This window comes from Raphanus sativus, chromosome 2 (assembly GCF_000801105.2).
Source record: "Raphanus sativus cultivar WK10039 chromosome 2, ASM80110v3, whole genome shotgun sequence".
Classification (NCBI taxonomy): domain Eukaryota; kingdom Viridiplantae; phylum Streptophyta; class Magnoliopsida; order Brassicales; family Brassicaceae; genus Raphanus; species Raphanus sativus.
Genome location: NC_079512.1, coordinates 26276714 through 26293114, shown reverse-complemented (window position 1 = coordinate 26293114; position 16401 = coordinate 26276714). Strand labels below are relative to the sequence as shown.

Here is a 16401-nt window from a genome sequence, read left to right as displayed (position 1 = left end):
AGTATTTTATGTTAATATTAGCCAAACTATTTATTTTAAAATAAAATATAAATTAGTGGTAAATATACCAAAGTAAAAACATTATATATAATTTAAATTATAATATAATAAATTTTTGAAAAATAACAGAAAACAAACCATCATATAATTTTGTTACTTTTCTAAAAATTATATTTCCATCAAAATTGTTTATTTTACTTTAAAACATAAATAAAAGTGGAAATCAATATTACAAATGTTTTTTTTTTGGTAAAATGTTAAATCAATATTACAAATGTTAAACTAATGAAATTATAATACCAAATATGGTAAACTTACAATTTATAGATTATATTATGAATGACATTTAAAACAATAGAAAAATGGTCGATATGTATTTATTAGTATGATAATATAATATATAATACTAATAAATTTATCAAATAAAAAGATAGGTAAAATGTATAATTATTATATGTAATTTTATCATACATAATATGAATTCAACATTGTATTAACAGTTTTTAATCATACATTTTATCTAAATTAATAAAGCATCATGATAAATAACTTTAATGTCTAAAATATACGATAAAATAATAAACATATATGATAAAACACACTATATTTACAGTTATATTAAGCAAATAGGTAATAAGTTTGATAAATATATTTACAATTTACAAAATATTAAAAAGATTAAAATTATAAAAAAACATTATAAATACATTTATAAATATATATACATTTGTCAATTCAAACAATAAATAGCTAAAAACTAATTATTTTAAAAGGAATAGTTTGATAAACAAACATAAATTAAAGAATAGAAAATAAAATTTTAAATAAATTTTCACAAAAAAATATTATATAAATTTATATTTAAATAACTTATAATTATTATAAAACATAAACTAATTATTAGTACAGATTCAGGCATAGAAAAAATAAATTGAATTGCATATCCGTTAAACCTTTATATATTAATTATATTAACTAAAGTTTGATCTACACGTTTGTGCAAATCTTTTGAAAATATATTTATTTCAGTAAAATTTAAATTTTAAAAACATACTGTGTAAGTTGTAACACTAGATTAATTCTGGAAATGACTGCAATCTATGTGTAAATATTTGTCCGGCCAAATGAATATGGCGTATTATCGATGCACGCATATTTAAGTCATTTTCATAATCATCACATGTGAATACATACAAATTAAAAGAATTTTTTTACGTGTAGCACTTGGCCTGTTACATATAAAATGAAAACAAATGTCATATGTTTTTCTTCTTTAACAAAGATTTGATTTTCCGGCCGTACGGCTGACAAGAAGTAAGCTTCGGTGTGCATTACGTAATTTAAGATGTGTCTCTTATCTCTGGGGTGCACTGTCAAAGTGTCGACTGCATTTAAATAGAACTTTTACTAAACCGTCTCTACGTTTTTTGTAAATAAAAAAGAGGTCAGTCACTTTTGCCATAATTGATAGCTAGTCTTCTACTATAAAAAGAGAAGAGAACAAAAAAAGCGTAAGCGTCACTTCTTGGTCCATTCTCCAATACACAAAGACTTTGTCAAACGATATTTTATATATTTGAAAGATCTTCATGTACTTGATATACAGTACAAACAAGTATTCAGAAAATAATATTAACTAAAAAAATGAATACTGACAACATTTGAAACTACCTCACAAAAAGTACATTCCTAAGCAACATTCTCTGGTCGTGTTATAACCAGAATGCGACTTCAAATAGTGAACGTGTTCTTTGTGGTCCAAAAAGTCCCGATAGTTTATGTATCCAGCGTTGACAAAAGAAAAAAAAAGTCCTGATAAATGATAATTCTTGATACTATTTTTCCTTGCTTACTGTTGTTATCGTTCTAATGCGAGTACCTTCCAGGTTAAGAGAAGAAAGGTACACAAATTCAACCAATTTTCTGAAACTGATTCTTATTATCAACACGCAAATAAAAACAACAGAAACAACGTTCATAACATTTAAAACGAATAGTTCCAACAATATAAAGAGGGAATAAAAGAAACACGTAGAGCATCTAACATAAACGCAAAGAAAAAGTCAAAACTCACACACATCTAAAACCAAATCCAAAAGTAAACTTTTCAGGGTTTTAACTTGGATTTGGTACGGTGTCTGAGTCCTTTCTTTTTTCTTTTTAAGTACACCCATTACAAATAGACCCTTAACATAAACACAAAGAAAAAGTCAAAACTCACACACACATCAAAAACCAAATCCAAAACTAAACTTTCCAGAGCTTTTACTTGGATTTGGTTCGGTGTCTGAGTCCTTTCTTTTCCTTTTTAAGTACACCCATCACTCATAGTTCGATTTTCTTCATCACACACGCACACACATTCATACTCCTAACTATATATAACATGATAGATGAAACAGCCTCTTCTAGACTTATATCATAGCTTCGGTGCATTTCCCGACCATGATAGTGAGGCCCGTACTCTTTGGTCCTCTGCGAGCAGGGATGAAACACACCGCACTGTAGGCTTCAACCGGATATGACATTTGCTCAAAATGTTTCGCCAACGCATCTTTCCCCTACACACGAATGTTAACAATAAGCTTGATAAAAAAAATAAATATATATATATATATATATGTATATATAGTTATGTACATGTGTAGAGGAATGAGCAGAGAACAAACCTGGATCCGAGCATGGGCAATTTCAAGTATTTTCCTTGAATCGAAACGATACCATGGCTTGTTGTTGCAGGCCGCCGTAAACTTTAACACTGCTTCTGCTTTTGTGAAGTTCACAAATGCATACCCTTTGTTCATTTTGCTCCTGCTCAATTTGGTGCCATTAATTTAGTTTAATAGAAATAGAAAAAAAGGTTGAACTATCAGCCTATGACATTGTTATGTTACAAATATATCAAACCTAAACAAATTTAAATCGATACATCATACTACAAATTATCAATCGATTATCATTTCCAAAAAGTGGGCATCATTAGGTTCTTTTTCTTGCCTACACGCATACGTCTATATAAAATATATATATATATATATATATGTTGTCAAATATATTAATCAAAGATTAACAAAGAAAAGTGATAAAGTAAAAAAACGACAGAAAAAAAACTTACTTGAAATCGATGGGAAGATACAAGAAATCATAGGCAATCTCTTCATCTTCCTCTTTGTTATTTGAGTCTGATTCACAATGCTCGTCAAGAAACTCAATAAGCATCTCTCTCCTGCTTACAAAGTAATTATAAGATTAGATATACATCATCATAAATCCGCAACAAAACAAATGATTTCACTCCTTTGTTTAACAAATACTCTTCTAGTGAATGATGAATATACGTACGTATACTTGTTGGGTATGTTTCTAAGCATGACAGTTGTATCGCCGTTGGACTCAGCTTGATACTGGATCCTCATCCTCATCCTCCTCCTCATCAGCTTATTACGGTGTCGGCAGCTTCTTCCCCAGCCAAAACCCCTTTTCCTACAGGTCGGTGGTTGAGCCAGCTCTTGGCTAGGGACTTGAGAATGAAGTGGGGGCAGTTCTTGTGTTGCCTCAAACTTAGTAGGGTTAAGATTATTATGCCATAAAGGATAGTACACAAGGATATAAGAGGGAAGAGGGAGGTTAGGGTTGGAGATGAAGTGAATCTGCGGTGGTGGCAAGAAGTAGTAATGATGCAGAGAAGGGTATCTGGGAAAGAAGAGAGGTGCAGTTGGGTTTAGGGTTTGTGTTATCGCCATAGAAGGACCATGGGATGAGGTTGGAGAAGCCATGGAGGCTCTTGTGTTTTCTTATTATTTTCTTAGGGAAAGAATTTGATATCAACAGGCGAACGGCAATCTTGTCCAAAATCGTCATCATTTCGTTTGTCAGGTGATGAGTTCTTCGACCGTTGATTTTTTTTATAGCATCGAGATCCGTGGCACGTACATATAGTTATAGTTATACTAAAATGAAATATATACTAGTGTTAATAATACTTCTTTTTTTTACTAAACTAGTATCAAACATATTAGTCGTTGTATTAATCTATATTATTAAAACAGAAGTACAAATATAATATATCCCTAAGTTTTCCAACTTATTTACAATGACATGCCACTGAAGTAATTAAATGAACCTATATTTAAAGAATCATTTTCTTTTCCTATTTATTAAACCATTTCCTAAATCAAGTTTAGATTAATTTTCGTATTTAATATATTTCCTTAAACAAATTAGCTAATTTTTAGGGATATTAAAATTTAAAATCGATTTTAACTATATTAAACTTGGATAGAGTTACCATTAATTATTTTGACCAAAAATCAAGTTTAAATTCGATATTAAACAATCTTATGAATATTCTTAAAATATATGTTTAACTTACCATTAGTTATTTTGAAAAATAAAATTTATATATGCTAAGATTTAAATATCTTTAAACAACTTATAGAACAATATGAAATATTTGTAATTGAATATTATTTTAATATAATATAATCGCAACTAAGATTATATATATTTCAAAAATTTCTAACATATACATTTAGTCATTTCAGTTACTATTAATTATTTTCAACAAAAAATTAAATATCTTTGTAAAACAATGTTTAATGTTTATAACCAAATACTCTTTTTCTAACGTATCTAAATCTCACCGTATGATTCATATCTTATCAAAATATTTAAATTCTTATTACATTTGAAAAATAATTTCATGTTAAAAGAAATATTACTCAAACATATCAATAGGTCAATATTTTATTATACGTTTAGTAGCGGACACGGATCACTATTTTCTACAGCACGTAAACTATTTGATTGTTGCATTTATAAAATATTTAAAATATGATAAATATTTAAAATATAAACCAATAAAAATTTAAATAATATTCATTTATATAAAATGAAAATAACAACCCGTGCGGGTGCACGGGTCAAGCTCTAGTTGTTCTTTATTGTTCTAACTATATTTCTAGTAATAAATTTATAAAATTTTGTTACGAACTAGGAAACAAATCCGCGCGACATATGAATTTTTTAATAAAAACTTAAATTACTTTAATAATATTAACAATATGTCTATAATCGGTTTAAAAATTAAAAATAACACAGAAATCTATAACACTACTAAAAGGAGAATATGAGCTCCATTGAGCTATGCCACATAGGATAGGAAATTCGACCAATCAGAAATTGTCTTTCTGCCACGTCATTTAAGTTGAGTTATAATGGGTATTTCGCGTGGGCTTTGTCTAAATAATAATTCAGCCCAGTTCCACTCTATGGACAAACTGTTTTACGGCTCAAGCTTTGAGACTCGATAACTCTTCCACTTCTGTCTTTTCCGATCTCTGAGTTTGATGAATCAATGATTTGCATTCTTAATTGTCGTCTTCAAAACTGTAACCTCCAGATGACGATTCACTCTTCAAGTATTCCTCCACTCTATATATACGATGCACCAGATTTACACGGCCGCCATATATATTCATCACTCTTCCACCATCGATACATCTATAAGAGTGAATCTTAAAGTCTCTAAACCCATCATAGCAGCAATTCCTCCCACCGTTTTTTTTTTTCGATTACGTGGTCTCCATATTCTCCCAGAACCGAATGCTAATTGGTCTTCAACTAATCTTCATCGGCGAGAAGGTAAGGCCTGCTCTTCTGAATCTTTTATTATTCCCTTGCGATGAAACTTCAGTCTGTTTGATTCAAAAAGAGTCTTCCAATCTTTCTCTTCATCCCAGTGATGGACTTCACGAATCCGAGTTTTTTAGGGCAATTGAAGGAGGGACAACAGCCTATTAAGCAAGAATCTGAAGCTTGTGATCCGGTTAGGTTCATCTATAGCCATTTTCACTATTAAGCAAGAACTTTTTATCTTATTAAACTCTTTATGTGCTCATAATCTTATCGTGTAAACTTACCCATGTGGTGTTTGGGTGGCCAGGTTTTAGCGAGCGAAACGAAAATCTAGATCATTCTTGAGTTTGTCAGCTAAGGTGAACTATCTGAAAAAAAATTGTAAGAAACGATTCCACATTATTTTACTCTTTCACCATGTTTGCTTTATGTCCTGCAAGTTCTGAATTTTCATGTTTTTGCATAAGTGTTCATAATCATGAAAGTGGTAGTTCTTAAAATTTGGCTGTCATGAAAGATTAATAATATATTCTCACATGTAAGACACCAACGGAAACTATAACGTGAGTTTCTACCTTTCTTTTGATGTTCTTCCCACAAGTTCCTAAATGTTCTATCTATGTTCTTACTAATGTCATTCTTGGATAGGAACTGTAGAACATGCCTAACATGGGAGACTAAATGCTCTACATTTTTCCTCTGCTCTTATCAGAAAATGTATTTTTCTATCTGTTTGAGTTAATTCAGAATGGATGCTTTGTTTGGTTAGATCTCTGAGGAGGCTAGAGAGCTTGAAAAACAACTCAGACAGACTTTGAGAAGGTATTGTCTTCGGGTTTGTCTTACTGTATATAAACCAAAGATTATAATGTTTACAATTCCCTGAGTTCTCCTATAACAGGCTGGTTCTCACTACAACCAGAAAAATAGAATTTAGGGAAGAGAGGAATGCTTTTTTAGTCAAAGGAAAAGAAGTGAGCAAAGTTGAAACTAAAGTTAGCAAAGGAGGACTTACAGTCACTGAATCCTCCGACATCCAACACATTTTCTCCTAGATAGGAATCCTGGTAGATCCCACATCTATATTTTGTGTAGTATTTCTTTCATACTACTTGATCCTACTTCTAAAAATCACACTGGGTTTTGTTTGGCTGAGAACATATTTGCAATCTATGCATTTTCAGAATGTACTTATCACTTCTCATACTTTTCTATTCTTTTTGGTGACAGTTACAAACAATGACCATACTCTACACCAGCCTGGACAGTGATCTTAACTCTTGCTATGCCATGTTTCAGTTTTTGTAAAGCTAGGCAACAGCAATGCGAAGGAGACACCAAGAGTTACAGACTCTGCACTGGGGAACCTCCCTGAAGTGGATGGCTTCATATCCCAGAATCCAAAGCTCAAGACAATTGAGCATGCTGTTAAGAAGGTCCGTACGGAATAGAGTGAATATGGAAGCCTTATTTTATCATGTTGCTTCGTTTTTTTAATCAAATAATGCTTTGGTGTTTTGCCATTTTCAAACTATTGCGTATGTTTGTTTAGTTCTTTGCACTACTAATATAAGAATATTTCGAAATATTTGACCTTTAATCCAACCATTTATTCAATAACACACTACACCAGCGCTTATATATTTAAGTGACTAAACTTTAGATCCATCAGAAGGCTCTCTGTTTTTAGTAGATTAAATTAAATTCACCGAAGTGAAACATGAAGTGGTGGGCATCTGAGGTTACTTAACAATACAAATATAAACCACAAGTAAATCATAGGAAGCGTTTGGTTTTTCTAACCTTATCACATATTTTAGTGACTTTGAACTCTTTTTTTCTTCTTGAATTTGAACTCATTCCCATACCTAATTGAGAGTTTAAAAATAGTCCTCGGCCAAACCTGTTTGTGTCTCACCTTACTTCTTTTACAAATGTTCATTCCACTAATTAATCTTGCCATATGTTAATCTATCACTATAACTGGCAATACTTAAGACTGTTACATCAAATATGAAGCACTCAATATACAAATCACACAAACACCAAAGGACAAGACAATCCCATAATAAGATTGATTAAAGTTTTCAAACACAACTCAATCAAAATTTGCAACCGCTCCGCGCGAAGCTATGTCAGTTACGCAAAAAAATTCAACATTGATTACAGTTGAAGACTCTCTTCATATAGAGTAGCTACGTCAATTAGAAGGGAAAGGCAAATGCTACCACCTGTCGATCTTAATAATTCATGGTTTTGTTTCGTTAGTTTCTTAAGCCGTACACATATATTTCACCTAAAACAATTTGGATTGGGCTTTCAGTTAATGTCAAACAGCCCAAATAGAACTAACCTAACAGGAAAACCTGGTTACGACGATCAAAGCCTTATCAGGTTATGTTCATGGCAAATGACTTAAGCTTGGAATCTATTCTGATGCTGAATATATGTATATACACAATTGTCACTCATTTGCTGAATATATGTATATACAAAATTGTCACTCATTACTATGGTAACGCAAGTGAAAACAGAGTTATTAATAGCTTTTATCTAACCACTAAAAATTCTAATAATTCCGCTTATTTAGATTCATTAGAGATCAGAGATCTGTGGTAATATAGATTGGTGTCAGTTTCATCTTTTGCTTTAGCGTTGCTCCTTGATTTTTGAATGAATACATAATTCGTAAATAACCCGGGCGTAGCCCGGGACCGTCTCTAGTCTTTATTAAAGTTTCAACCGTTGATTACCAAAATCAAATGCTACTAAAGAATGCAATGGTTATTTTAACAGTTGCAAATACTAATTTACATTTTCCGGTTATTCATTTAAATGATTGCATTGATTTAATTTTATCTCCAAAAAATTATTCTGCAAACTGAATTTAAATTTTATATCTTTTATCAAATATATTGATTTTTGTATAAAAATCAATTTGAGATATTCAAAAAGTACAATATTTTGAATGAGATTTTAAACAAGTTGAAATAAACAGAGAGCTAAAAACAACTATTTTTAAGATGCAAATTTCTTATAGAAACGGTTATAAGCAAAAAGTATAATTTATAATAAAGTACGAATTTTTGTAACATTATGAAAGACATATTAAAAGAGATCCACACTCTTGTAAAAATTATTATTAATATTATATGGTTATGAAAGAAGTTATGATAAATTTGCTAAAATAACTTAAAAATATTATGTTATAACTATATTTTGGCACAAATAATTACCAATAACATAAAAATTGTTTTATTTAATTTTACGAAATTGAGAAAGAAACAAAATAACCTTTTCAACTTAAAAAATAATATTTTAAATTAAAACAAAATGATAATTTATGAAATCCAATGTTTTAATTATAAGTATCATATTAATAAAATAAATTATGTACTTATTTCTTATTTTATTATAAATTTATATATAAGTATACTAATATTTTAAATCAATCGGTTTCTTCAGTTTATTAGGTTTGATCGGTCGATACACCCGACTATATCCATATAATGCAATTTATTAAAAATAACATCTATTTGGATTATGTGGTACTATCAAATTCAAATCGCTTATTCTATTTTGGTTTAATCCGATTTTAACTGGTTCAGTTTACCGAATTGAAGACCTCTGGTTACTTCTTAACTTGGACTTGATTAAATAATATGTGTTTTGAGTATAAACAAAATTACATAATTGGGATGATATGATCCACTCAAGTTCATTTTAGGAGATTTTAGTCATTTATGTATTTAATCTTTGATACAATATTTTTTTTAAAAAATATAATGAAACCTGCATCTGCAAATATAAAGCCTAAGTTTAAAAGTTGGTTTGTAATTTTAGGGTTTGTAAATATTACTTCAGTTTTGTGTTTCGTGGCGATTCTGTGTACAAAGATACCTTTTGATTTGGAGATAGAGCGAAAGGAAGATGAGTAAGTTGTACAAACGCGTCTTTTCTCTTTTTTAAAAAACACCATTTTCTTTGAAAAAACTCCTCTTCCTCCTTGCTCCAGTTTAAGCTCCGGCGACCGGAACCCGGAAGTAGCGCGCGTGGCTGCCAGAGGCGTCCTCGTCAGAGGAGTCTCCTCTCTCTCTCTCTCTCCTCTTCTGTTTTTTTTTCTGTTTTGCTCACTGTACATTTTTGTTACCGATATATGCTTGGTTATGTGGGATGAGATCAGCCGTGGTGCTGTAGATCTGCTCCGGGGGGGGGGGGGGGGGGGGTTCTACGTCTGTGGTCAGTGGTTTATGTACCGGAGTTTCAGTTAGGTGGTGAAGGCTGTGGGGGAACAGAGTCGATTTTTTGGGTGTTGCCTCCGGCGGTTCTCATTTTCTCTCTGTAGATCTCTTCAGTGGTTTCAGTGGCGGAGGCGAGTGTAGGTTGCGGCGGGCTCCCTCCTCCTCGTCTACCTGTGGTGTATCCGAAGAGTTATCTCTTTGTAGTGGAGGGGAGTGACCAACTCTCTTGTTACTGCGGCTTGGCGTCTCGTCGTGGGTAATAGGTTCTCGTTTTTACTCAAGGGAGGCGGTGGTTCTATTCATTGGGCAGTGCACAGTGGGTTCTGTGGCTGTCTGAAACACATACGGGTATTCCATCCTTAGCTGTTTTAAAGTCGTTTTGTTGTGTTTTCTCTTGCTTTTTGGGCTCCAAATCTTGACTTTATTCTTCTTATGAGGATGAATGCTATCAAAATTAAGTTTTCGCGTTTTAGAAATAATTTCAGATATTTTTTTTATTGATTTCTTCCACTTGTTTTTCACAGTTACACGCCACTTTTCATATCTCCGGAGTCTGACACTGTAATAACTCGGAACAACGCCTAGGCCAACCGATCATCACCTTCTCTTGCAGCGGTGACTTGGCCGATCTCGCGTCAACTCGGCCGCATTTTTAAACACTTGTTTCTATAACGAAAAGTGTAGGACATTTGAAATGAATTGGAGTAAGAACATTGTAAAGAAAAGCAACAAAGAAACAGTATATAAATAAGGAAATTTCTTAAGAAATTTTCTTTGGAAGGGTTATGTCTTTTGGTACTTCTTCTTTTTTTGTTTGTAACACAAACACACTGTGTTTTCTGGAAGTTTATGTTTCGGTAGTTCTTTGGAAGGGTTGTGTTTTTGGTACTTTAGAAAAGAAGGAGAAAGGGTTGTGTCTCTTGAAACGTCAAGAAACACACCGTTTAGATTACTGATGACATCATATATCTAAACGAAACTAAAACATGACCATTAGATTGTTACAAAGAAGCAATTCTTACCGTTCGATTAAAATTTTATCTTCCTATAAAAAAATGCTGACATCAACTAAGACAAAAAAGTGGTTTCCTATTATATCAACCTTTTCCTTCCTCTTGGCCACTGGCCAGAACATCCACTCCGCCTGCCCATCTTCGCATCTTACTAAGGCTAACCTTTTCAAGCCTCGCTGAATCTACAAGTATCATCAGAATATATATATTTACGAGCACATGGTTGATTTCTTTCGTATCTTTTTAGTAGTATTATCTTGTAGAGGGAGTAGAGGGACAACAGCAAGATAATTAAATACATCTTCTAAACTGTTAAAATGAAAACTTAGTTTCCCAAAACAGAGTATAACATATCTGTATCACAATCCTTATGATTGTGACTAAAAACAGAAAAAGAATTTTACTAACTTGAGAGAGAAACAATAACTTTATTTATCCTAGAATATGGATATGTTTACAAGACAACGACCATGTTTTATATAAACATGAAACAACAAAGTTGAAGGAGTACGAAATTTAACAGACATAACTCTTCTCTCTTGCAACCCTTGATATAATAACTACCTTCTCTTGTAACCTTTAATAATAACTACTTTTATGAACAGACACAACTCTTAACATTCATCCTTTGATTCAATATATACAATTTCATATGTAATTATTACATATGATTCAATATAATTGAGTTTAATTGTAATAATTACATATGAAATTATTACATCCTTCTCTCTTGCAACCCTTGATACAATGACGTCATAGTCTTTATCTTAAACAAAATTTCATCCATTAGATCATCAAACTAAAACAAACTCAACCGTTTGATTATAATTTTATTTTCCTATAAAAAAAGATGACATCAGCTGTTTAATAAAATTGGTTTGTTATTATATATAGATTATATAAATAGATAAAAGCGATACGTGTATTCTTATGCAAAACGTTTTTTCAGAAGTTACTACAAAAACGATTTTTCTTTCTCGTTTCCTTTCAAGAAACCAAAAAATATAACTTTCGATCGATATTTAGGGAGATGTCGTGTGAACATTGCACATACATTTATCTTCTAGACATGGTAATGATGACCGTTATAAGATTTTCTAAAAGATACTCTATCCAATCTCTATTTTTCCCTCTAAAAGTAATAAAATTAAGATTACTATTTTCTATCTATTTATAAAGGAAAAAACATTTTCTATTGTAAATTCATATTTTTTATTTTCAAAAATAGTCTCAAAATTTAATATTTATAACCAAAACAATTATTCTTACAGGAAAACACAGATTTTGTAAAAATATACTTATATTTTTTATTTACATAATAGTCTTATAATAAAATTTTAGTTTAAACAAATTCATAATTTTATAAAATTATTTTAAAATTAAAATAAATAGGGTTGTTTATCAACTTTCACAAATAAAATGTACCTTTTGTAAATATAAAATATAACCTTTTAAAATATCTTTATAGAGATAAAAATAGAAAAATATATTGGAGAGAAACTCATCTCTATTTTAGAGTTGATTTAATTTAGAGTTAAAAATAGATGAATACATTGAAGATTGTCTAAATGATGTGAAATTGATTTATAATGTCTTATTTAAATATTTCTTTTCTGTTTTAAAATTAGAAAATAGAGCAATAAAGAAAAATATAGTAATTTACAAAATAAATTTGAAAATACTTGATATTTTTTAAAAATATATACAGATATGAACTGTGAAAAAGAAGCTAAAAACAAGATGATATGAAAGTGAAGACAAACGCTTCGTTACTTTAAAAAAAAACGCTTCGTTACTTTGAAAGTTGTGATAACGAAAGTCCTTTTATCAGAAAAAAGGTTGTGATAACGAAAGTGAACTTTCACTTCAATGTTTTCTTTGTCATTTTTCTTCATTTATATTTTTAATATATTTTCTATTAGTTTAAGTTTAAAATAAAAACATTTAAACTTTAATAGTTTATAGAAATATCATTAGTTATCTATTTATTTATTTTTTAAATAATAATATACAAAATACAAAATCATATAACAGAAAATAATAAAATTTCTATATCATAATTTTAAAATATCATTTGAACCAGAAAAATTATAAAACAAAAGTATTAAGATTATGAAAAGTATTTTTTACCACAATAATTTGAATAATGCAAATGGATAAATAATATTTTTTTTTATTTTCAATATATAAAATATAGATGAAACACGAATATTAAAATAACTATCATAGATTATACACAGTAAAAAGTACATATTGACTGGATGCCAACTTGTTAAGAATACTGCTATGCCCCGATCATGTCAAGAACATGAGGACGTCGAGCTGAAAAAAAGTATATGAAAATATAAAGACCTTTCCCAAGATTCAAATATTCTTATGAAAATCTGCTTCGGAAATTTCTGCAGTCGCTGAAAGATTTAATACATGCGGCAGGCAAATAAACGCAACTTGCAAGTTCTGTAGTGCTGGATCAGAGTCTATAAGGGTATCTCTAAGCCCACTTCATATTTTACTCCGAAATTGAGAAATGAAGTTGGAAATGGAGTGATGACAAAAAATAAAAGCATTACTCCATTTATAGAGTAATACTTTTATTTTTGGTCATCACTCCATCTCTCACTCCATTTTCCACTCCATTTCTTAATTTTGAAGTAAATTATGGAGTGGGGTTGAAGATGCTCTAAATCATGTGTTATTCATCTAAGTTTAGCAGAGAATCTCAAATTAGCCATTGCTTTGACTATAGAGACAGACTTAAATGCAGGAGATAGAAGAGCGATCCCATGGTTATTTTGAAAGAACTGAAATGCTATCTTGCATAGTGGTGTGCAAGATTCTATCGCCTCCATAATTCAGCAAGCTATTAAGGATGCTACGGTGTGGTAATCTATCAATTATCCAGCCACACCAGCTGTGGAAATCACGATTAGCTTAGGGGCATCACTATCTCATGGCAGAGACCAGAAACATGGATGATCAAATGCAGCATTCATGCTAACTGGAAAAATGCAACTTCACTGATATGCGATGCTTGGATCTCTTGGGATAATCATGGCAACGTATCTCACCATGCTCGAGATGCTTTAACGAACTCTTCAAACATGATCATAGTTGAACTAAGGTGTATTATATGGCCTCTACAAAGCTTGAAAGATATGGATTTTCACTGTATAATTATTGGACTGGAGCTTCATTATACTTTTTAAGCTATTTTCAATGTTCAACTTTGCCTCAGCTATCGACTTCTTCTCGACCAACTTGAGACGTTAAGACGAAGATTTCAGTCTGTTCTTTTTGAACAGGAAACTCCTGAAACTGACATCATCGCTTGTGATATCGCTCGAAATGTGCTACGTGATGGTATAATCCACTCTTATTTGGTTTGGAAGGACTAGCATTGCTTTAGAACATAATTCAGAAAGAAACTACAATTATCAATTGTTAGATCTTTCCTTTAAGATTATATTATTGGTTATGCCTTTCATTTTGTTCTCGGTTGCTTTTTTCGGTTTTTGTTGTTTCCACAAACATTATACAACTTCTCATTATTGAATTAAGACGTTTTAAAAAGATATCTCTAAATATATAAATCAAAAATAGTTTAACTAATTATATAATATATATAACTAGAATTAATTACACAGTGTTGACATTAAAAATAACTACACAGTTTTTAATAACAATAAAAATTATCTAAAAAGTTGAATACATCTTAAGCTCTGAACATCAATTTTTTTTAGGCCAAATTTGCTGGAAAACCAAAAAACAAAAGATATGTAGGACATCATGCAGAAAAAAAATAATTAGGTAACCAGATAGAAGAAAAGAATGGAATTGTCATAATTGTCCCCCTGCATTATATGTTCTAGATTTCACTCTCCTCCTCTAAAACGCATGTATCTCTTTTTTTTAGCAAATCCAACGCAGGTTGTGATTCCTAGATCAAAGTGCTCATCGAAAGTAGCAAAAAGCATAGCATAAGATTCAATAAAACCGAAACTGACTTGTTCTTGTTCTTAACCGAAACATAGAAAGCTAAAACCTCAAAAAAAATCAAAAGTGAAATAACCGAACACGACACAAGCTTCTTCCTTTTTTTTTTAATTAATTCCCAGGAATCTCAACCTCATCCTCTTTAATCTCCTGCTGAATATCCTTCGGATCTTTCCCATCCACCGTATACCCAACCGACACGCAAGTCCCGAGAATCTCCCTCACGGTCCCGCTCAGCTCCTTGGCAATAGATCTCGGCCTCATGATCCTCGCGATCTCGATGACATCATCGAACACACACACACACACACATTCATTCGTTCATCCATCCTATAGCCGATTCTCCGATCTGTTAAGGAAGAAAAAATGGCGGTTTCTGCACTTGAGGAGTTCGTGTATATGGCCAAACTCACAGAGTAATACGAGCGCTAGAAAGAGATGGTGGAGTTCATGGAGAAAGTCTCTGCTGCTGTCGACGGCGACGAGCTCACCGTCGAGGAGCGAAACCTCCTCTCCATCGCGTACAAGAACGTGATCTGCGCTCGCCGCGCCTCGTGGCGCATCATCTCTTCGTCGAGCAGAAGAAGGATAAACAATATATATGAAAGAGACATAACCGTTCACATATAGGGACACTTTCGATATATACGAAAGGTGAAACAGTACAGTACATTACCGTTCACCTAAATAATTTTTTTTTCTTGTATATCAGATGCAATTTGCCTTTCTTTTAAGTATCTTATATATTTTTTTTTGATAACTGTATCTTATATTTTTAAGCGAAAGGAGTATAATCTTCGCTTTTAAAAATACATCTCTTCAGTTATAGCTGTTTTATGTTTCAAGTTGATTGGTTTTATAACTTTTAAATAAACTTCCACTTTGAAAAATCTTTTCAAAAAAAAATAAAAATAAACTTCCACATCCAATGTATCATATGTGTTACCAGCCTACAATGATATGGTCACCGTAGCAATTTTCAAATTCTGCTGTAGAAACTGTTGACACCTGCCAGGCTACCACAATTAAAATACACATAATTACGTCAACAAACGCTAGGCGACACGACACGCCAGTCTAAAAACAAAATAACATTTTTTTTATTTTTGTAGTCGGAAAAAATAAACATTTTTATTTTTGTAGTATGTTAAAGCAATCAATTATACGGCATAACACTAGAAACATAAAAGAAAATATTCATATAAGAACATTACGAAAACAAGACACGATATGAAAATAACGTTTTATTTTCGTAGTTATTTTAAAGCAATCAATATATATATGTCACACCACTAAATATAAATATTTATTCGTCTTTGTCCCAAAAAAATATTTATTCGTATAAGAACATTACAAAAACAAAAGATATCGATATAAAACGGACCCAACTTATCCTTTTGTTTTGGAGTGTGGGTCAATATCATTCATACATGCTGAAGTAAATTCCGAATCGTGTCATGACAGTAATGGGCTTGGGCCCCTTTGCCGACAAAAACTCTGTAGTGACACGTGGGTAT

General features: G+C 31.3%; 1 protein-coding gene and 2 long non-coding RNA genes across 4 annotated transcripts; 2 read left to right on the top strand and 1 right to left on the bottom strand.

Annotated features, from left to right (window-relative positions):
- Positions 1-2063: 2063 nt before the first annotated feature.
- On the bottom strand, positions 2064-3776 carry LOC108839046 (uncharacterized). The gene is made up of 6 exons (XM_018611890.1): positions 3343-3776; positions 3116-3226; positions 2666-2811; positions 2426-2554; positions 2270-2310; positions 2064-2186 (listed from the first exon to the last, which is right to left on the bottom strand). Exons 1-6 carry the CDS (start codon positions 3774-3776, stop codon positions 2064-2066), a joined length of 984 nt encoding a protein of 327 aa, XP_018467392.1.
- A 1510-nt stretch (positions 3777-5286) lies between these two features.
- On the top strand, positions 5287-7225 carry LOC108840769 (uncharacterized). Of its 2 annotated transcripts, none has more exons than XR_008942931.1 (6): positions 5287-5643; positions 5742-5827; positions 5945-6018; positions 6385-6459; positions 6539-6704; positions 6868-7225. It is a non-coding gene; the product is annotated as an uncharacterized LOC108840769 (long non-coding RNA). The 2 variants fall into 2 exon arrangements; XR_001947976.2 differs by having other exon boundaries at positions 5289-5643; positions 6407-6459.
- A 2186-nt stretch (positions 7226-9411) lies between these two features.
- LOC108840187 (uncharacterized) lies at positions 9412-10749 on the top strand. Its single transcript, XR_001947830.2, has 3 exons — positions 9412-9571; positions 9653-10226; positions 10403-10749. It is a non-coding gene; the product is annotated as an uncharacterized LOC108840187 (long non-coding RNA).
- Positions 10750-16401: the final 5652 nt, after the last annotated feature.